Below are 23687 nucleotides of genomic sequence, written 5' to 3' on the forward strand. Positions count from 1 at the left end.
GAGCGTCAGTGAAGCGGGAAAGTCGACCTCGTAATATGTGTGACATATCATACGTTAATCTATAATGAGTACAGAATAAAAAAATTCGGAAAGATTACTTTACAGCACACTCTTATACATTACTTAGCCATCAAGATTTTATCCACGTTGGTAACGAATGAAAAGGTGTTCAGGAGTCTCACATTATGTTACCTTGTTGAACTTACGGACATACTCACTCTGGGTCGACGTTGGCGGTGGCCTCGTCGAGCACCAGGATCCTGTTGTTCCTGAGTATGGCCCTCGCCAGGCACAGCAGCTGCCTCTGGCCCACGCTGAAGTTGCTGCCGCCCTCCGTCACCTGGAAGTCCAGCGTCTGTATGCCGGACTTGAGCTCCACCTGTGAAGTTACGGTGTAGGAGCACATAAACGCGTCAGCTATAAGGTGTGAGTTAGTGTTGGACTTGTATCGAATCTCATTCATTTATTGAAACAAAAAAGGTGTAAATAATGTCTTTCAAATAATCAAATTTTAATGGAATTCTTTTAAAAAGGATAAAATGTGGGGGCTTTCTCTATGCAGTTTCGTCTAGAGTTAGAGATGAATTTGGATCGAAACTAGCAGCTTCCAGGTATTTTTCAACCATTATATTAGGTCACATGCTAAATAATATCAAACCATTTCGATTTCCACACGAACTTCAAGAGTTCTGATAGAAGGCAAGTGTCAGTCAAACAAGAAAAGGCAGAAAGGTGAAAGAAATATACAGAATGGTTTTACAGTGAAAAGGAGCTTGACGACAGTTCTGCGGAAAAATAAAAGGAAGTGGCTGAAAATGAGACAGGGGACTGATATCGTGAGAAGAATAAGACAGAGATCCGAATGACGTAAATCGGAAGAAGGCACATCGGCTGTAAGACATTTCTTCAGAATTAATAATATCCTTGGGAGAACCCACAATGGCAAAGCTGTTCCATGTGGTATATAGTCTACATGAGGCATGTGAAATACCCTCGTACTTACAGAAGAATACAACAATCCCAATACTGAACAAGGCAGGGGCCGACAGATTTCAGTATTACCGAACTACCAGTTTAAAAATTCATAGTTAGAAAACACAAAAACAGATTATCTACAGAAGTTTTAAACATGGCTATAGAAGGCTCAAACGACGGCCAGAGGTTGTCGTGGGGCAAGATGAGTCTTTGTTCCGCAAAAATGACTGAACACGCCAGGCGACAGACACTACGACCCACCTTGGACGCAGGATTAAGAAAGGCAGGTCAACTGTTGTGCAGATTGACAAACAGCTTTTGCCTATGTTTACTGGAATACACTCTTTGAAACTATGATCTTGTCAGGGGTAAAATACGGGGAGCGAAAGCCGATCAACAACTTGTACAGAATGCACTTATGAGTTCAAGGATATGAAACGGAGACAGTAACTGAGAGTTGAGTGAGACAGGATTACAACCAATCCTGCTTGTCACTAGATTTCTACATGGTTGAATCATAGAAGAAAGTGATAGTCTTTTTTGAAAAAAGACAGGATGTTCAGGGAGAAGAAATAAAACCTTTAAGATTCGCAGATCACATTGTAGTAGTGTCACACGACAAAGGACCTCGCAGATCAGTTGAATGAAACACATGCTGCCATAAAAACAGGTTATAAAATTAACGTCAACAAAGCTAAAAACGGAGGTAATGGACCACAATAGGTGATGTTGAAGGGATTAAATTATGAAATAAGACAGTAAAGGTACTGCTATTTTGTTATCAAAATGATTGATAATTGCCGAAGTAGATTTGCAATAACAAGAAAAGCGTTTATGAAAATGAAAAAAAATAAAGGTTCGACATTAGTATAAAATGTTGTGAAAGTATTTTATGAAATTATTTAGGGTGCAGTTGTAACCAAAGTGAAACGTGGATGATAAATAGTACCGACAAGAAGCGAATATCTTTTCAACTGTAGTATTACTGAACGATTTTTAAGATAGAATGGCTATATCGAGTAGGTTTGAAGAGGTAGTTTGTCGAAATCGGGTAAAAGAGTTGGATTAAAACAAAGGATAAATTGATAGAACCCACCAAGAATGAGTGAATAATTAATGTGGTAATGAAGGGAATTGAGGGTAAGCAGGTTCAGATGAATGCAGTGCAACGTTTATGCAGAGATAAAGAGGGATGCTGCTTTAGTTCATACATCGGACTCAAGACCACAACCACAGCAGCACAAGATATGAGTCACCCGTGACCCCAGCTTTAGCGAGTCACGTTATACGAATATCTTAAATTTCTCAAGTGAACTTACAAGAACACAGTTTACAGGCTACAAAACTACGCATATTCCTTAGTAAACGCGGAACAGAATTCTGGAAATATAGCTTTGATAATCCATTAAGTAAGTAAACGATGAATCATCGACATCAGATCAGCCACTTGCGATCAGCTGTTGTATCAACTTCCTCACGCATGATGATCTTCGGATATATGCATATTCTTCGTTACTACGTTTGTCAGCATCATCAGTGCGGAACGCAACGAGTTATTTAGAAAACACATTACATCTACCTCATACTCCGCAAGCCACCTAATCGTGTGTGGCGGAGGGTACTTTCAGTATCATTATCAGATCCCTCCAACTCTGTTCCACTCGCGAAGAGTGGGTGGGAAGAATGATTGTCGGTAAGCCTCTGTATTGGCTCTAATTTCTCGAATTTTCTCCTCATCGTCAATACGGAAGATGTATGTGCGGGGGAAGGTAATATGTTGTCCATCTCCTCCTGAAAAGAGCTGAGACGAAATTTCAATAGTAAATCTCTCCGTGATGTACAGCACCTCTCTTGTAACTTCTGCCAGTGGAGTTTGTTTAGCATCTCTGTAACGCTCTCTCGCCAGTTAAACAATCCCGTAACGAAACGCGCCGATTCTCGTTGAATCTTCTCTATCTCCTCTATCAGTCCTATCTGATGAGGACCCCAGACAGATGAACAATACTCAAGAATCGGGCGAAAAAGCGCCTTATAAGCCACTTCTTTCACGGATGAGTTACATTTCCTTAAGATTCTTCCGATGAATCTGAGTATGGTCTCTGCTTTTCCCACTATGTATTTTATGTGGTCATTCCAGTTAAGGTCGCGTTGGATGGATATGCTTAGATGTTTTACGCAGACGCCGTCTCCAGCTGTTTGTCATCAACAGTGTGGCTGTATAGTAGTGGATTTGTTTTGCTATGTATGGGCAATTTGTTACATTTATTTACTTTCAGAGTCAACTGTCAGAGCCTGCAACATTCAATTCTCTGCAGGTCGTTCTGTAAATTACTATCTTCTGGCGTTGCTACTTTTGTATAGACAACTACACACTTGTTTTTCAGTACTTCTGGATAGTGTTCGTTTAATATTGTTGTCAAAAACATCATTCGGTTTTAGTTTTCATTCGTATCGAGTTCTCCTGTGATCTAAAACTTACGTTCCGCTTTTTACAATAGATTACCATCATGTGGAAAAATTGTGGATGTTGTAGTAGTTTAGTATGTGAGAAACATTTCAGGTGGGTAGGTGTTTCACTGGGGTGAAGAGACCAGTACAGTATCAGATGAGTATCAACTGTGGAGTTGTAGATTATGAAACCGAGACAAGACAGTCGTGGAACAGGGATTTTTGTTCCCCAGGCAGAATTAAAGATGGTGTTTTTCTCACTAGGATAGGTTGAAGGAGGAAGGAGAAAATGGGAACTGGACTAGGTAATAAGTAATAAACAAAAGGAGAAAGCCTCAGAAATCATATTTCAAATTCGGGTTAGAAAACCAGTTTGACTTGTTACCTGAAACAGACAACAGCCTCAATCAGTTTCTGAGGAAAGTGAAGAGCAACAGACTCGTAGGAACAACTCCAATGCTAGGTCGGTAGAAAGGAAAGGGTTCTGCTGTTTGGTAGTTTCACTGAAGGGCTTCTGGCTGAATTCTACTAGAAGAGCTTAGTGTAGAAGCTTAGTCAGGTGACACAGAAGTTCAGGCATAAATACACTCCGGGAAATGGAAAAAAGAACACATTGACACCGGTGTGTCAGACCCACCATACTTGCTCCGGACACTGCGAGAGGGCTGTACAAGCAATCATCACACGCACGGCACAGCGGACACACCAGGAACCGCGGTGTTGGCCGTCGAATGGCGCTAGCTGCGCAGCATTTGTGCACCGCCGCCGTCAATTTCAGCTGGTTTGCCGTCGCATACGGAGCTCCATCGCAGTCTTTAACACTGGTAGCATGCCGCGACAGCGTGGGCGTGAACCGTATGTGCAGTTGACGGACTTTGAGCGAGGGCGTATAGTGGGCATGCGGGAGGCCGGGTGGACGTACCGCCGAATTGCTCAACACGTGGGGCGTGAGGTCTCCACAGTACATCGATGTTGTCGCCAGTGGTCGGCGGAAGGTGCACGTGCCCGTCGACCTGGGACCGGACTTCAGCGACGCACGGATGCACGCCAAGACCGTAGGATCCTACGCAGTGCCGTAGGGGACCGCACCGCCACTTCCCAGCAAATTAGGGACACTGTTGCTCCTGGGGTATCGGCGAGGACCATTCGCAACCGTCTCCATGAAGCTGGGCTACGGTCCCGCACACCGTTAGGCCGTCTTCCGCTCGCGCCCCAACATCGTGCAGCCCGCCTCCAGTGGTGTCGCGACAGGCATGAACGGAGGAACGAAAAGAGACGTGTCGTCTTCAGCGATGAGAGTCGCTTCTGCCTTGGTGCCAATGATGGTCGTATGCGTGTTGGCCGCCGTGCAGGTGAGCGCCACAATCAGGACTGCATACGACCAAGGCACACAGGGCCAACACCGGCATCATGGTGTGGGGAGCGATCTCCTACACTGGCCGTACACCTCTGGTGATCGTCGAGGGGACACTGAATAGTGCACGGTACATCCAAACCGTCATCGAACCCATCGTTCTACCATTCCTAGACCGGCAAGGGAACTTGCTGTTCCAACAGGACAATGCACGTTCGCATGTATCCCGTGCCACCCAACGTGCTCTACAAGGTGTAAGTCAACTACCCTGGCCAGCAAGATCTCCGGATCTGTCCCCCATTGAGCATGTTTGGGACTGGATGAAGCGTCGTCTCACGCGGTCTGCACGTCCAGCACGAACGCTGGCCCAACTGAGGCGACAGGTGGAAATGGCATGGCAAGCCGTTCCACAGGACTACATCCAGCATCTCCACGATCGTCTCCATGGGAGAACAGCAACGTGCATTGCTGCGAAAGGTGGATATACACTGTACTAGTGCCGACATTGTGCATGCTCTGTTGCCTGTGTCTATGTGCCTGTGGTTCTGTCAGTGTGATCATGTGATATATCTGACCCCAGGAATGTGTCAATAAAGTTTCCCCTTCCTGGGACAATGAATTCGCGGTGTTCTTATTTCAATTTCCAGTAGTGTAGTAGGAGGTGCAGGATATACTCTGCCTAGCAACATTAGTATGCTATTAAAGATGACATGTAGGGCATATGAGCAACAGAAGAAGCAGCAGCACACATCATGTGGGGTTTTAGGACGTTTTGCACCGCCATGACCAGCCCTGAGCTAAAACAGCTGACAGCCATGTAAAGAAAAATCTACGTGCTTGCTTTTGAATGAAACAAAGTCTCATACATCTGCTGTACCTATTGCTGCAATTGGGAGACAGGATTACGTAAACATGGACTGTATCTCAATGTCAGGGGAAGGACAGGTTAGCTGGGCATTTTTACAAAGTGTAAGGGGGAGTGGAAGCACACAGGGCAAAATCCCTGTGACTCCTAGCGACAGAGGGGCACAATTTTTTTTAGATTAGAATCAGGTGATAGACAGCCTTGAAAGATTTAAGAACAGAACAAGACCATAATATATGTAACAGTTAACAAAAATAAGTTTAGTATCTTTCATCAGAACATTAGAGAGCTGAGTAACAAGGGGGATGAGTTTCTTGCGTGTCTAGAAAATGTGGGAAATTCTGAGGTGATAAATTTTCGGTGCCTCTCTAGAGTCATTTTCGGGTAGAGTGAGTAGAGAGTAAGGAGGCATCGTAACATACGTGAATGTTGGACACAAATTGAAAAATATTGATACAAGCAGTCGTTACGTAGCCAACTGCATTGCCGCAGTGGTAACACGTGAGCCGGCAAAACACCGGAATTAAGCACTGCTGGGCACTTGTATGGGTGTCTTCCCGGGTGTGCCGAGCGCCATTGGCAAGTGGGGTGCACTCAGACCTTGTAATACCAATTGAGGAGCTGAAACTTCCTGGCAGATTAAAACTGTGTGCTGGACCGAGACTCGAACTCGGGACCTTTGCCTTTTGCGGGCAAGTGCTCTACCAACTGAGCTACCCAAGCACGACTCACAACCCGTCCTCACAGCTTTACTTCTGCCAGTATCTCGTCTGCTACCTTCCAAACTTTACAGAAGCACTCCTGCGAACCTTGCAGAACTAGCTCTCCTGAAAGAAAGGCTACTGCTGAGTCATGGCTTAGCCACAGCCTGGTTGATGTTTCTAGAATGAAATTTTCATTCTACAGCGGAGTGTGCGCTGATCTGAAACTTCCTGGCAGATTAAAACTGTGTGCTCGACTCGAACTCGGGACCTTTGCCTTTTGCGGGCAAGTGCTCTACCAACTGAGATACCCAAGCACGACTCACAACCCGTCCTCACAGCTCTAATCCCGTCAGTACCTCGTCTCCTACTGAGTTCGAGTCTCGGTTCGGCACACAGTTTTAATCTGCCAGGAAGTTTCATATCAGCGCACACTCCGATGTAGAGTGAAAATTTCATTCTAATTGAGGAACTACTTGTCGTCTCTTAGAATCAGGCATAATGCCAATGGTCCATTTCTTCCCAACACGGTATTTTAACGAATTGAGTCGTTGTCTTCATCAGGTGTTTCCAGTCTCAGGAAACACCTGATGAAGACGCTGAGTGATAGCGTCAAAATATCGTGTCTGGAATAAGCGGACAACTGGCAGTACACCCGATTCTATGAGATGACGACGAATCGCAGCGAAAATCCTAGAAATTTTAGAGAAACCATTTGACTGAGAAGTACCTACAGGCTCTGAACACGAAAAGTGACAGCGGCTGGGAGAGCGGTGAGCTGATCTGATCTCCTCCGTGTTCTCATCCTGTGACGCCTATCGGTCTTGGCTGATAAGTCGGTCGATCGGTAGCGTTGGACCTTCCAAGACCAATTCAGATGCAGTTTTTGTGTTGATCGGAAGCTAGCGCAAGTGCTTGTGTGCTGTTACTGCAGAATACTTTTCCTGTAATTGTAACAGTCTACAGATCCCCCTCTAAGAAACTTCAAGCTACTTGAGTGCGCACCAGATTTGTCATTGAGCTGTCAGGCAAGAAGAAATAGTGATTTGAGGAGACTTAAATGTAGATTTCTTAAAGCGTGCTGTGGCGATACCTGTAAGACACCGCTAGCCCACGCCTCTCGCGGTGTGCGTTTAACCCCATTTAAATGACGCGCCAAGCGCGCGCCCAGCGGCTGTACGATTAATTAAATAATCGGCGTGCTAATCACAGTTAAAATCTCTGGTCCAGAGGGACGTGAAGAGGCTGTGGTCCAAGAGAGAGTAGAGTCAGTCGAGTCTTGTTCAGTCTTAAGAGTCAGTCGAGCTAGAAAGTGTCTTGTGAAACGATCATTCTGTGGATAATATTAGTGTGATGATTTCTTTTATATGTGTTGTGTTGTCTTCTTCGATGAGTAAAAAAAAATATAGGTAAAATAAATTTTTGTGATGTCCATCAATAAGTTCATTCCAGTAAAATTAGAACCACTTCCCTTCACCTTTATTCACCCTTTTTTCTTTCTTTCCTTTCAACAAAACAAAAAACAAAAAATTACCACCCCCCTTTTTTTTTAATTCCGGACATCACACTGGCGACCGTTTACAGGACGCCAATCTTCGGATTTTACTGGAATGAACTTAACAAGGGCAAATTAAAGTAAAATCATACGTGTAGTAATATTTATTGTCTTGTACATTGGCTAAAAAACTGTAATTTTCTCTTTCATGCCCAATATGAAAACGAGAGCTAACGTTGTTTCAAGATTAACAAGATTTCTGCAAGCTTCAACGCAGCGCGGTGAGTAGTGCAAAAGCATTTGTTCTGCTATGCCATTGTCCAGCGTGCGCCTCCCGCCTATGCTAACTTTTATTCCCATTTCCCATGCCTTTCCCTAAACAAGAATCATACCCTTTGTCAATGGAATTTCTATTATTGTAACATTGAAATTCAACAGTAAGATATGCAGAAGTCATTGTTATGAGTCAATCCTGTTTGTTACGTCATGTCACCACTTTCAGATTAGCTACGCGAATACGGTTACAACCACAATAATAATTCAGACATTTTTGGAAATTCTATCAAGTAATAGTTATTACCGTCTAACTATTTAAATTTTGTTTATCTTTTGTACTTTGCAAGCCATCGCCATTCTGGGTGTACTATTTGTATATTTCACGTTTGTTAATTATTGGCAAAAATGGAACAACAGCAACAGCAAACTGATAACGGTGATGCTACTGTATCATCAGCATCCCCTTTCCTAGGCTTTTCCAGCCCAGAATCTATGGAATTTACTGCAGGTGTATCACATAAAATAATACTAAGTAACGAAAGTAATTCATCAGGTGACACACCCAATAATCCTGACCCTATGGAAAACGATAGTAGACGTGTCCAACTAGGGATTTCCCACTCCGACCCTAATTTGCACAACTCTAGTGAAAGGAACAATGATCCAAACATTGATCCGAATCAGTACGGAATTTTAATACAACTTCTTACGCGAAGTATGGATAGCATCCTTAATGAAAGGTTTGATAAACTAGACACTAGATTTGATAAACAGGAGCAGAGTACAAAAGAATTAAACAGCAAAATCGATCAATTGTCTTCTGAGGTAACATCTACTCTGGAAAAACAGGCTCAGAACTTAATTCAAAAACGACACAATTGACCGAAAGTTTCAACGAATTGTCATGTCGTGTAAACACTCACGAAAATTCATTTGTTAAATATCAAACAGTGACAAATTCCGAAATGCAGTCATGTAAAACCAAGTTGGATCAGGTCACGAACGCTCAGGCTCAGATCAATGATCTAGTTCAGAATTTCGTGCAAAATCAAACCACCTCACAAAATAAAATTTCGATGGATATCGAAGGTATTACTCAACAAGTTAGCGTAGTATGCTTACAACAATTAGAAATGAAAGAAAAAATTTCCCATTTGGAGGAAAAAACAGAATCGCTTTCTTTAGAGTGTAACGCAAACATTGCAGAAAAATTAGTGCACGAATGTGGTATTTGCAACAAGCTCATTGAGCAAAGGGTAGAAACCGCTACAAAAGAGATTTTACACCAGGCCATGTCGCAGGTGCAAACCGAGACCAACACTTTAAAAAACCTAATTTCTCAGTTATTAACTCCCGATTCTAACGTAGTTACTGTTCCGCCTACAACCCCACTCACAACGAGTTCACCGCCTAATTTCACTGTGCAGTTTGTTCCACAGTCTAACAGCGAATCACTTGCGAGCGAAAAACATCAAACAGAGCCGCTCTCAGTGATCGCACAAAACAGTAATTCTCAACCACCCTTGTGCCATGAAGTTTCACCAGGGAACAATAGTTCAGGCCCTATAGTGCCTGCCGGTATTGTTGACGGTAACATGATTAAACATGCCTATTTTCCAACGTTCAGTTCCGATGATACCCAAGCGGTGCACCCGATTGTTTTTATTAGGTCTTTTGACGGAATGTTTCCGCACAACTGGTCAGATGCGGAAAAGATTTTTTTTGTAGGTAATCTGTTGAGGGGGCGAGCATCCAGATGGGGAGCTGAAATAAAAAGGCAAAATTGAACTTTCAAGCAATTTGAAGAGGCTTTTCTGCAGGAATTCTGGTCAGAACATGAGCAAAAACAACTTCGACGTGAAGTTCACAATCCCGAACCATACAACCCTCGTAAAGAAACTTTGCGTCAATATTTTGAAAGATACCTGGACAAAACACTTTATTGGTCAAAACCGGCCGATCTTGCCGATGTGATTAACACCTTAAAAAGTCATTTACCCCTGCATTACCGGACACAATTAATTGGTGTTCCGGAAACTAACATCAAGAAATTTCTAGATTATTTGAATGAAGTAGACCTTGTGTTTAGAGGAGATTCAGAGAACACTCCACATATTTATAATGCTAATTCCAACTCTCGCCAAAACAATTGCCATAATTTCAATCAAAATGACAACAGCGGCAGCATGTGGAATGCAAACCCGCTTCCTCAAAATCAGGGGCAAAAATCACAACAGCCCAACTTCACACAATATTCGCAGCAATCTTGCGATCCCCGATTCCAAAATTCCAACAATTACAACAGTTTTGGTAATGGTCAATTTTACCGAAAAAGTAATAGTAATGGCAACAGACGCAATGGTAGTTTCAACAACAATCAGTACTCCAGAGGCAACAACAACCGTAACCGAAACAACAACAATCAAAACAGACGTCAGGATGGAAGATACAACCCTGGTTATTTTGAGAGAAATTCGCCATATCAGCAGAATAATTCAAATTGTCAAAATTCTAGAGTCAGTTATCCACCCCCGCAGTGGGGAAACCCGAACTATACACCACACAACTACAATTATATGTTTCCGAATGCACGACACTTTGTACCAACAAACAATGCTAATAATCAGGACTGCGGTAATCAAACTCCACCGAATACCAAACATGTCCATGAACAAAGGATAAATATTATTGAGGTAAGTGATGACCAAAATGCGTCGCCTAATAACGCGACGGAAAACATGAGCAGACCGGCGTAAGCGCCCAACCCCCGGTCGAGAACGTGAGCACGGGCGCAAATAATCTTGCAAATTGTTTTTTGAGATTCCAAGACGGACACACTATGGAACATGACCTTCTTGCCGAGAATAATAAGTCTAGTAATAACGACAAAGTAAAGGTAACGGTTCAGGCAACTGCTGTTTTATCGTTAGAGAAATCCATTGTTGAAGTGTTATTCGACACTGGAGCGTCAGCAAGCGTGATTTCTAGTTCCCTGTACTTGGATCTAGATAAAGGTTCTAAACTTCCGACGTTTCCAGTGCAGAACTGCCGAATCATCGGTGCCACTGGAAACAAATCAAAAAATGTCAAATTACAAGCTCTTCTAACTTTTGTTGTTTCCAACGTGCATGTTCGTTATCATTTCCTTGTTGTGGATAATTTAACAGTTCCATGTCTTTTCGGTATCGATTTCTGAAATCAGTATCGAGCAGTGATTGACTTAGGGAATGGTATCTGTCAATTGACGGTTGAAAAGCAAAGAATTTTGATACCTTTATCTAAAACAATTAATAACAACAATTCTTATCGGGACGTACGTCACTTGAAAGTACAATCTGTGCCCATCACTAATTTTTCTATGACAAACAATTGCAATTCTTCTTACAATGCTGATAGTAAAACTCTGTGGGAAAAGTGTGCCGAAGCCTACCATCTAACTGATTTGCAAAAACAGAATCTGTTTCACCTTCTTCAACAATTTTCAGTAGTCTTTCAAGATAAACCTGGTATCATACGTGGGTATGTGTACAAGATGGATGTCAAACCCCACCTAACATTTTGTCGTACACACTACAATATACCGTGGTCTAAAAAACCAGCGGTTATGCAGGAAATTAACAGAATGCTACGTTGGAAAATCATAGAAAATTCGCACTCGCCGTATTGCAACCCTTTGTTGTCAGTTTCGAAACCCGATGGAAGCGTGCGTCTTGTTCTCGATGCACGCGAAATCAACAAAATTATTATACCGGTAAATACTCGCCCTGTAAATCTGGACGAACAACTCCTGAAATTTCACAACGCCAAATTTCTGACTAATATCGACCTACGATCGTCCTACTACCAGGTTCTTCTACATCCTGAATCACGTAAATATACCGCATTTTTGTGCGAAGGACGATCGTACCAATTCCGTGTTTTGCCATTCGGGTTACGAATAAGTGCAGGAATCTTTATCGAGGCGCCTGACGACGTCCTCGGGCCAGATTTACTTTCACAAATCACTCCCTATGTGGATGATTTAGTTGTGGCGACTGCCACCTGGGAAGAACATGTCGATCTTCTAAGACAAATTTTGATTAAATTCGCCGATGCAGGCGTGACAATCAATTTGGAAAAATCAAGGTTCGCCCGACAACAGATTAAGTTCCTTGGCCACATCATCACGCCGGAAGGCATCAGGCCGGACTCTAAAAAGACTGAAGCAATTCGCAACTTTCCTGCACCCCGAACCAAAAAACAACTTAAAGCATTTTTGGGTCTTTCGTCATTTTTCAGAAAGTTCGTGACACAGCAAGCTCTTAACAGCCCACATCTTATAAATCTTCTAAAGAAAAATTCCCTTTGGCGATGGACTACAGAATGTCAAGCCGATTTTGAAAAAATCAAACAATCATTAATCCACGCACCACTCCTCTGTCATCCGGACATGTCAAAAGACTTCTGCCTATCGACCGATGCGTCATCTTATGGACTTGGGGCCTTTTTGTTTCAACTGTCTGTTGAACATGATCGAACAATAGTAAAACCTATCAGTTTTGCCAGTCGCACCTTAACTGAATGCGAGAGATCGTATTCAGTTACGGAACGCGAGACCCTTGCAATTATTGGGTCTATGCGAAAATTTCAATATTTTCTCTGGGGAAAACATATACGCATCTATACAGACCACCAAGCTTTATCATTTTTACTGTCTTGCAAATTACTTCATTCCCGGCTCACTCGTTGGTGTTTGTCGTTACAAGAATACGATTTCGAAATTATTTACATCTCCGGCGAAACCAATATTGTTGCGGACGCTCTTTCTCGTCTTCCGCACGATGCGAAAAATCTTTCAGATTTGCATGAGCAAACTTCCGACTTTCAGGTTATGTTAATGTATGACGAATCCTACAACCGCTACTATCACCGAATCTGCAGGGATTTTGCACAGTTACAAGATGCCGATCCTAGGTGGTCTACAGTAAAAACAAAATTATGTCAGAATTCAAATTCTAATCTTCAAAATTACTACAAGATCAACAATGGTGTACTGTTTCATCGTTCCCATCTCGTGTCAGAGCGTTGGTTGGTATGTTTACCGGAAGCTGATGTTGACGACTTCATTTTGTTCACCCACAAAACCTGGGGACATTATGGCATTAATAAATGTGCCGCCAAGATCCTACGCTTCTGCTATTTTCCTAACATGCGACGTAGAGTCCTGCAGGTCATTCGCAAATGTATCATTTGCCAGAAGGCAAAATATTTGAACAAACATGCATCAATTGAATTGCATCCCATTCTTCCAAAGCAACCGCTTGATTTGATTTCCGTAGACATTGGCGGACCCTATCCACAATCCCGCGGTGGTGCTAAATACATTTTGGCTATACTGGACGTTTTTACTAAGTATGTGAAATTGTACGCCCTGCGCACAGCCACTGTTGCGGCTATCATTCGACGCTTTTCGGCCGACTACCTAGCCCGCGTCGGAAAACCTGTCGCTGTCCTAACGGACAATGCATCGTACTTTACGAGTGCAAAGTGGAAATCATTTCTGCAAGATTTCGATATTAAACATGTTCTTACTTCCCGATTTCACCCACAGGGTAACCCCGTTGAGCGAATTTTTAAAGAATTTAATCAATTTATGCGCATCCATTCTTCTACAAAACATTCCAAATGGATAGAATACCTCGCTCGGTTCGAGTACATTGTGAACAATTTGCCACATAGTTCAACCGGATTCTCACCTGCCGAGTTATTATCAGACGAACCAGAAAAAAACTCATGGTCAAGTCCCCTGCCTAAGTTGTCTTCGAACGATATTTCTTTGCAGGAAAAGGTAAGGCAAGCTGCCATTACCCTGGCACACACTGCGGAGCTCCGGAAGAAAAAATTTGATAAACGGGTCAGACCGACACGTGTGTTCGAAATTGATGATTTGGTATTGCTCACAACCCATCCCAAATCTACGAGGCTAAAACGTTTGCTTAAGAAATGGCAATTAGTTTACTCAGGTCCATACCGGATCGTCTATATTCCTCACCCTGGATGTTATTTATTAGCATACCCTACAACACAGAAAGTTAAAGGACTTTACGCCCACCACCACTTAAAGCAGTATGTAAAGTAAGAGAAAGAGAAAGGATGTGCTAGTTACAGCTAAAATGTTAGCGTTAATTGTTAGTCAATGCAAAGAATCATAACGCATTAAACTATAGCAAATCTACGTTAAACATTACATGCAATCCAAGAACTATTTAATCTACGTTATATTTACTATGCTACGAATAATTTGACTACTAGCCAAGGACAACGAAGTTAGCGACCAAACTTACTCCTCAAACAGGCATTTTCTAGAACAGGAAACTATGTACAAAAAAAAGATTTTATTATGTTAATAACTGTGATGAATTTGAGAGCTACCAGAATGCTATACTATACGCCAGCATGAGTGAATGATTGTGCTGAAATGAGTGTGAAAGAATGAATGTGAATTTTAGTTTATAAGGTAGTTTTTATGATGATGATGAGGATTTCGTTGTGTGTGAGCCAATGATGCCACCACGTAGTATTATTTGATGATTTGTTATTTATATTGAAGCTGTTCTATGAGAAGAAAGGTGAATATTAATTATATGAAGCTGCATGAATGAAAACGATACGTGTGTATGAATACTGATAGATGTTAATGAGAAATGATTCGCCGTGTAGGCAATAAAAAAGGAGAAAGAAAAACTTATTTGGTATGTGCCCTATTTAAAAAACCATTATCTCACGCTTGGCATAAAGAGTTTGTGTGCTCTCCATCGTAACAAACGTAAATTTTGTACATAGGTCATTGTGGAGGAAAAATGTTTATCAGCCACAGCGAAATAAATAATCTGCTTACGTAGCGAATAAAAATTGCTGTCGTTATAGAATCTCATTCTTTACACAGGCTAATTGTGTAGTACCATGCATGCAGGCTGCCTTCGTAAGATTCGTATTCTACATTTACGAAGGTCGTGTTTAATGGTTACGAACTTATGAACTCACTAACATTAACACTATTTAAAAAAAAATGTTTTTATCCTGTGAAGTAATTTAGGTGAAATCTAGCACTCATTACTTGATACTGTGAGGACATGGACATATGTATTTGTGTAAGTGGGATAGCATATAAGTTATGCAATTTTATGTCGTTCTGTCTGGACCAGAGTTAAGAAAATGCGACTCTCATAAAACAATTGCTAGGATACGAAGTCTCCCGCTCTCTGCTCATGTTCTCGACCAGGAAACAAAAACTACACGACTACCGGTACGACGTACAATTCACGATTACAAGAAAACATACTTTAGTGTATGAGATTTTTCTTTCTCTTTCAGCGAAGTGGATAAGTTTTTGAAGATTTGTGTGTGAAGCAGTACGACGCAGCTGTCTTCGTGGACACAGCGATTTTCTTGTCTTTATGGAAACTAAAGCGCATTCATTTTCCTTCACCTACAGGAAATTCATATATTTATTTTACTACGTGATACTCACTAAAGTACACCTCTTATGGAAGGATCCTATAGTCATTTATTAGTACGTTTACTGACCGAATTTTTTTCAGGAATATAAACTACCGTGTCATTAAGCGCGTATTTACCTAAACATGACTGATTCAACGAGTGAATTAAACCATATACGGTACTCACATTGATTCTTGCAAAAATCTTTGACTGATTTACAGGAAGTGATTGACAATGATCATTGAATTTCTTTTTGCTTAAACAGCAATTCGGATCAACTTTAAAGGATGAAACTGAATACAACATGAATTGGCTTAAAGTCAGTGACACTTGCGCAATGGCAAAGTTTATGATGCATACGTTACGCAAACAGATACACTATTCGTCGCACACATGTGTGAAAACACTACTGTATTGATGAAGATTTTGTAAATATGAATATAACCCAATCCTTCTATCTTGATCCTACTCCCACCTCCTTGCCCACTGCTGGACGATGGATAGTGGGGTAGTGAGGTTTTTGCACTATTCTTTTGTATATTTTGTTCATTCATAATTTGCAGCACTTAGGGTCTCTCGTCGAGTTTTGCAGAATTCTTGATGGCAGATGCCATAGATTTCAATTTTCTGTAATGAAGTATATAGTACTCCGTTAGTGCACATGCACAGCAAGAAATAGATGGCACAACCTGAATTTCGTGTACATAAATATGTCATGTCGTGTCTAATTGTAAAATTTTGTAAATGTAAACAGCTAGCAATCTCAATATAAATCTGAATTTTGTAAAGTTTCACAGGACACGACTAGCAAAACATGTCTAATTGTAAGTTTTTGAAGATGTAAACAACTAGTATTCTCTATATAAATATGAATTTTGGGAGAGTTTCACAGGTCACGACTAGCAAAGTATTTCAATGGCTATGTAGCAACTTAGCTACGAAGAAGTTCATTTGTATTATGTATATTGAATTTCATGTCTATAGTAGGTAATCATTTTATGTATATGTACATGTCCATTTTTTCTATGTAATTTTGAACTTGTCTATTCAAAACTTAAATGTCCTCTTGTGAAGGCTACACACAAAACAGTCTTAGTATGTGCACCTAATATAAAAGGAGAAAAGATGCAAAGTGTAATTTTGCTCAAAAGTGAAGTGTCTGTGAAAATGTGTTCTCAGAAGGAACAGGACGTCGAACCTCCCTTCTGAACAGTGTAAAAAAAATCAAATAGTGTTGATAAAGAGAAATCAACCAGTCAAGAGTAAAAATATGATAGAAAAGTGTTTTCCGTACAAAGTGATAAGTTTAATCTCAAATTCTACGATAAAGTGCAATGATGCGTATCACAGTGATCCCTACCTTGGAAAGTGCTTGGAAGTCTGCGTTGTACGGTCTTCGGATGCGGCTACCAGTACTGTCGCGTCCGTCGTAAGGGGTGGCGCCGCCAGACGTGTCACCGCCTATTATACCTCAACAGCGGACCCGAGCGCGAGGCTGTACGCAGTGCCGCGGTGCGTGGTGGATGGACCACTTTATCAAAATTACTGCACTCGTGCACGCACAGCCACTCTTAAACACCAACAATACTGACATGAACTTTGTTGTCATCGACAACTTAAAACCAAATTGTATGACATTTTGTGTTCTTTTGTCGTAAGCAGATTCATTACCTATTGTCCTGATGTGCAAACTGTAAAGTAAACAAAGTTGTGGTGCTGTGACTTTTACTGTGCTTCGCACGACGCACCACACTGAACTGAGGCAAAGCATAGTGCTCACTGGTCGACACAATAAGAACTGTGAATACAGGGTAGCAGCTATTGTTTTAATAACAGGACTGCCAACGGTGCAGGCATCTCTCTAAAAAAAATGAATCATCCATTGATCAATTTCAAAGTGGCTATTTTGTAATGTGCAACAATTTATGTATATTTACTTAAACCTTGTACTTTAGGCTATAATTCTTTATATATGTATGTACTTGTCATATGTTTGAAAATGTTGTATAATGCTGGTGCAAACACTGCACGACCTTGTACGTCAACTCAAATCTGGTACTGCCGCGAAGTTTGAAAAACTTACGCACCAGTAGAGGGGGCCGTGTGGCGATACCTGTAAGACACCGCTAGCCCACGCCTCTCGCGGTGTGCGTTTAACCCCATTTAAATGACGCGCCAAGCGCGCGCCCAGCGGCTGTACGATTAATTAAATAATCGGCGTGCTAATCACAGTTAAAATCTCTGGTCCAGAGGGACGTGAAGAGGCTGTGGTCCAGAGAGAGAGAGTAGAGTCAGTCGAGTCTTGTTCAGTCTTAAGAGTCAGTCGAGCTAGAAAGTGTCTTGTGAAACGATCATTCTGTGGATAATATTAGTGTGATGATTTCTTTTATATGTGTTGTGTTGTCTTCTTCGATGAGTAAAAAAAAATATAGGTAAAATAAATTTTTGTGATGTCCATCAATAAGTTCATTCCAGTAAAATTAGAACCACTTCCCTTCACCTTTATTCACCCTTTTTTCTTTCTTCGCTTTCAACAAAGGAAAACAAAAAAAATTACCATCCTCCCCCTTTTTTTTTTAATTCCGTACATCACAGTGCACAGCAAATTCAATTTCCGGGTACGCATTTAAATGTTACGTGCGGCAGACTGCCTAGAATCGAATCCGGCTCAATCGTCGTCTTGCAACCGGTATCTGGCACACTCGTAGAGTGCAGCGTTGCAGAAGGTAAGCTGCCCCTCGTATTACATTTCCACAGCGAGGTGACCTGTAAAATACATTTCCACAGCGAGGTGACCTGTAATCAAGAAGCGCAAACGGCACAGTGTGGCCGCACATCACGTGTCATTCAGCGAGCCTTGCACTATGGAGCCATGATAAGCAACCGCCGAGCTCAGCCGCTCCATGGCTTCCTAGAACTGACAGGAAGTGTGAAGACAACGGGAACTGACAATAATTTAGACGCCGCACTGGGGACAAGTACGCTGACACGTACAGATATGACGACTAATGGCCGCATCACTGGCCGCAGGAACATTAAGTCCACCGTAAATACGACCGTTTGCGAAGCCCCAGATTCAGAGTCTGGTCATTCTATCATCTCTAGTTCTGACCGAATGACAGTCTCGCTAGTTACAGGATAACTTGACTGAGGACTCATTACGTGCTGCCAGCTGCCGAGAGAGGTTCTCGCCTCCAAGACCACAGCCAGTAGGCTGTAGTGGGACATAATCACTGCAGGCTGCCACTGCTGTTTGGCCACTGCCAGTCTTGAAGAAGATATGGGAGAGTCGGTGCCTCACTCTGGTGAAGGACCTTACCAATCGACTGCAAGCTACCGTTTTCAGATTGTGGGATGAGACATCTGAGTACCGCCTTCCTGGCAGTATGTAGTACTGCCCCACTAGCTGTACAATGTGTTGCTGATGTGAGTCCTGGGCTTCCACCTTCACAACAGCTGCCGCCCGTTTGGTATCTGCGTAAGTACACAACCATCTTGAAAAGCGTCGGGCGGGCCGCATTAGCTGCCGCTGAACCTCGGTAGCCTTGCGCCTATAGACTCCTTTCCCGGCCACCGGCACGACACCGCCGCTGGGTCCTGACCTGCACAATAGCCGTAGCCGACGAAGCGCTGTGTTCGCCTTCCTTGCCGCACGCTAATGTGCGAATCAGCACGCCTTCCGCCACGCCGTACTGTAAATTACAAGGAATAAATGTAATTCCAGAGAACGGTGTTTCACTGACGCCTTACGGCATGTGTCATGCACACCAGCTCCCAATCTCTGTCTCGCGCACAGCAGCATCAGTCACCACCTGACCCGCTCAGCTCCCACATCGACTACAAATCCTGACCTGAGGTGTGACCGCTACAAAAGATTCTGATAAGAAAACTGAACTGGAAGCGTTATTTGGCTGTTTCTGTCGGATTTCAGTGGTAAAATCCCAAGTCGTGTGCAGCAAAACAGCAGGACCTATACTGATAGCATTTTTATGGACAATGTTACGGCCGAAACAAATTTTACCCATTGTTAATGGACTCTCTAATCATATTGCTCAATTAAAGGTAGTAAACAATGTAGCACCTTACAGCTCTGAGGCTTGTTCACACAAAACCCTGAGGCTTTTGAATGAGACCAGAGTACAGTGTTTGAAGAACAAAGTAAGAGCTGTAGTATCAGTATGGGTTGAGGCATGCATAGAACGAAATGACAAAATGGGATTCAATACATTTCATAATAAATTTGTGTCAATATTTATAAGTAGTTTTCCTAACAATTCTCCATTAATTCTATCAAGAAAACAATTAAGCCATGGCTATTTAAAGTGATTGAAATTTCATGAAAGAGGCAAAGGGAAATTTATGTAGTGGTCAGAATTAGACAAGATCCTACGTTACTTGCAGTCTACAAAAAATACTTTAATATTTTAAGTAAAGAGATTAAAAAGGCCAAAAATTAGTACATTCTAGCCGAAATTAATAATTCAGATACTAAAACTGCCTGGGGTATTGTGAAGCGGGGGCAAGACAATTAGTCAGTGTACAAGATACCACAACGATTAAATTAACTGACAATTTTATAACTACCAATTCACAATTTGCAAGTATTTTTGACAAAAACTGTATAAATGTAATGGCAAAAATGAGATTAAATGGTTCCGTTGAAAATACGAGTGAATTTTTAAAAACGTAAGTCCACGCTTTGGGCAACTAAATGCTATGGTCGCAGGTTCGAGTCCTGCCTCGGGCATGGATGTGTGTGATGTCCTTAGGTTAGTTAGGTTTAAGTAGTTCTAAGTCTAGGGGACTGATGACCTCGTATGTAAACTCCCGTAGCGCTTAGAGGCATTTTAGGCAACTAAAAGTAGCACCAATATCATTCACTGGAAGTAATAGAATAATAAAAATTCTAAACAACAAATGGTCACACGGCATTCGCGAAAAAACTGCTCCAGTTGCTTTAGAGAACTTCTTTCAGCCCATTACTAGTTTCTGCATTTGTCTTAGGCCATTTTCAAATAGTTTTGAAATGTCATGTATAAAAGCAGAGGACTGCTGCAGTTCCATGTGGTTCCACTTTTGTACGTCAGAGGAGGTAATTGACTGGGATGGCCGAACCACAGCAACTATTTTACGTTTATGTTAAATCGGAAAGCTATTATAGTCTTTTATTTGTAATACATGCACTTTGGAATTTCCTAAGATGTCAAGACATAAACGTCTTAAGCCCAAAGAATATTTATAATGTAGTAAATAACAAAGTCATTAGAGGCTTAATGTTCCCACACCCCTGTCTCTCACGTTATCATTGGGTACATAACACTTTAAATCCATCTGGCTTGTACTTTTATCATTTGGAAGTTGTTTGTCTACACCACAGTGTATGTTTTATACTCTGTGTGTACTTATATCATGCATAAGTAAGCCTTGTTTTCTCATTTTCTGTGAAATACAATGTTTATACGTCTATCATAGTATGAAACTTTCCAGAACCACTTGGAAATGGCCTAGCGTAAAGGCCGAAAGTGGTAGTGAACTCAATAAAGTTCTCAACAGCAACTAGAGCCGTTTTTCTTTAAATCAAGAAACATTTGACGAATCAGCACACGGATAAACCGATAACTCGTATCATGTTCATGGAATTTCAAACAATTCTTAATAAGTTGTGATATGTATAACACATCACCGGCATAGGCAATTTTTCCAGGTAGAATAAAATATGCAATTGTCAAGCTTATCTATGAGAAAGGTGACATGAGAGACTTTAATAATTACCTTCCATATCCTTCCTGATGTATTTTTCCTCTATATTCAAAAAAGTAATGTACTCAATCGTAGGCTCACATATAAGTAGAAACAACGTACTAAGCACATCACATCACAGTTTGGTCACCAGAAGTGTTGCTCGACAAAGAATACTATTTATATATTTCCTCATCAAATGTTACACGACATAAATAACAAAGTATCGCCTGTTTTTTTGTGATCTCGTACTATGCCTTTATCGTCTAGACCACGTTACTTTCTTAGAAAAACTACAGTTTTACAGAACTGATGGCTTTACACACAACTGATTTGAATCATATTTAACAAAGAAAATGCAAAACCTCGTGCTGAGTAACGCAAAAAAATTTGAAAGGAGAGAACATTTCAGTGTCTAGGAAAGAATCACGAAGGGACTCCCAGAACGTACTACTTTGGGTCCACTCCTATTCCTTATGTATGTGAAAGACATTCCACTTAATATTCTTCAAGCAGAATTGGTACTTTTTGCAGAGGATAATAGTGCTATAATAATTCCTACCATGAGAGAGAAGGAAACAGAGGAAATACTTCATTGTGTTTCTCAAAGAATCATAGTGGTTCTCTGAGAAAGAACTCTCTCTTAATTTTGAGAAAACGCACAGCAAATAGATTCGTACAAATAAATAACGTAGAAAATGTACAGGACTCATCAAACAGGGTAGAACGCTCTAAATTTTTGGATGTACATACCTTGGAACTTCAATTAGAAGAACCACTTTACTGAGCTGCTCAAACAATTAGATTCAGATACGTCTGCTCTTTTATTAACTGCTAGTCATAGAAACAAACGAATCAATCTCCTAATGTTGTGCGCATATCTCCACTCAGTAATGTCTTATGGAATGATTATGTGGAGTAAATCATCACTTAGAAAGGAAGCATTGGCTGCAAATAAGCGAGCAATAAGAATAATATGTGGTATTCACCCACGGCCAGAGGTGTGGCACTTTAAGTGCACCGTCAGAGCATATACACTTTATGATCAAAAGTATCCGGACACATGGCTGAAAATGACTTGCAAGTTAGTGGCACCCTCCATTGGTAATGCTGGAATTCAGTATGTTGTCGGCCCACCCTTAGCCTTGATGTTAGCTTCCACTCTCGCAGGCCTACAATCAGTCAGGTGCTGGAAGGAGTGCTGCGCTGAGGAGAGGTATCTATGTCGGTCTGTGAGGCCTGGCACGAAGTCGGCGTCCCGAAACAGCCCAAAGGTGTTCTATAGGATGCAGGTCAGGACTCTGTGCAGGCCAGTCCATTACAGGGATTTCGTGTAACAACTCGTCATAGGCCGTACAATAAGAGCAGATGCTCGATCGTGTTGAAAGATGCAATCGCCATCCCCGAATTGCTATTCAACAGTGGGAAATAAAAGGTCTTTAAACCATTAATGTAGGGCTGTGCTGTGATAGTGACACGCAAAACAACAAGCGGTGCAAGCCCCCTCCATGAAAAACACGACCACACCAAGGCCTCTGAATTTTACTGTTGGAACTACACACGCTGGCAGATGACGTTCACCGGCCATTCGCCATACCCATATCCTGCCATCGGATCGCCACATTGTGTACCGTGATTCGTCACTCGGCACAACGTTTTTCACTGTTCAATCGTCCAATGTTTACGCTCATTACACCAAGCGAGGCGTCGTTTGGCATTTACCGCCGTGATGTGTGGCTTCTGAGCAGCCGCTCGACCATGAAATCAAATTTTCTAACCTCCTGCCTGATTGTCATAATACCTGAAGTGGATCCCGATGCAGTTTGGAATTCCTGTGTGATGGTCTGTGTGGTGTCACCGCCAGACACCACACTTGCTAGGTGGTAGCCTTTAAATCGGCCGCGGTCCGGTAGTATACGTCGGTCCCGCGTGTCGCCACTATCAGTGAATGCAGACCGAGCGCCGCCACACGGCAGGTCTAGAGAGACTTCCAAGCACTCGCCCCAGTTGTACCGCCGACTTTGCTAGCGATGATTCACTGAATAAATACGCTCTCATTTGCCGAGACGATAGTTAGCATAGCCTTCAGCTACGTTATTTGCTACGACCTAGCAAGGCGCCATTATCAGTACTATAGATATTGTGAAATACGTAACGTCAAGAGCGACGTTCATCATTAATGGATTAAAGTTAAGTACTCCACCAGCTACGTCCGTTTTTCTCAATTCTGATTCCCTTGTCTTGTTCCAGACCTCACGCCAGCCTGCGTGAGCTAAAATGCGTGCGTTTCGGCCTCCTTTAATAACACGGTGTTGGCTCTTCTGCCAACCACAACATTGGCGACGAGAGTAAAAG

The 23687-nt window shown here is 42.0% G+C and overlaps 1 protein-coding gene and 1 non-coding gene across 2 annotated transcripts in view; both read right to left on the minus strand.

Annotated features, from left to right (window-relative positions):
- LOC126334647 (ATP-binding cassette sub-family C member 4-like) overlaps window positions 1-23687 on the minus strand; it is a 261187-nt gene that overhangs the window by 10854 nt on the left and 226646 nt on the right. The window contains exon 22 of the mRNA XM_049997092.1: window positions 219-379. Within this exon, the coding sequence (XP_049853049.1) occupies window positions 219-379 (161 nt within the window). The remainder of the gene's footprint in view (window positions 1-218; window positions 380-23687) is intronic.
- On the minus strand, window positions 6292-6366 carry Trnal-caa (transfer RNA leucine (anticodon CAA)). Its single transcript has one exon. It is a non-coding gene; the product is annotated as a tRNA-Leu (tRNA).

This window comes from Schistocerca gregaria, chromosome 2 (assembly GCF_023897955.1).
Source record: "Schistocerca gregaria isolate iqSchGreg1 chromosome 2, iqSchGreg1.2, whole genome shotgun sequence".
Classification (NCBI taxonomy): domain Eukaryota; kingdom Metazoa; phylum Arthropoda; class Insecta; order Orthoptera; family Acrididae; genus Schistocerca; species Schistocerca gregaria.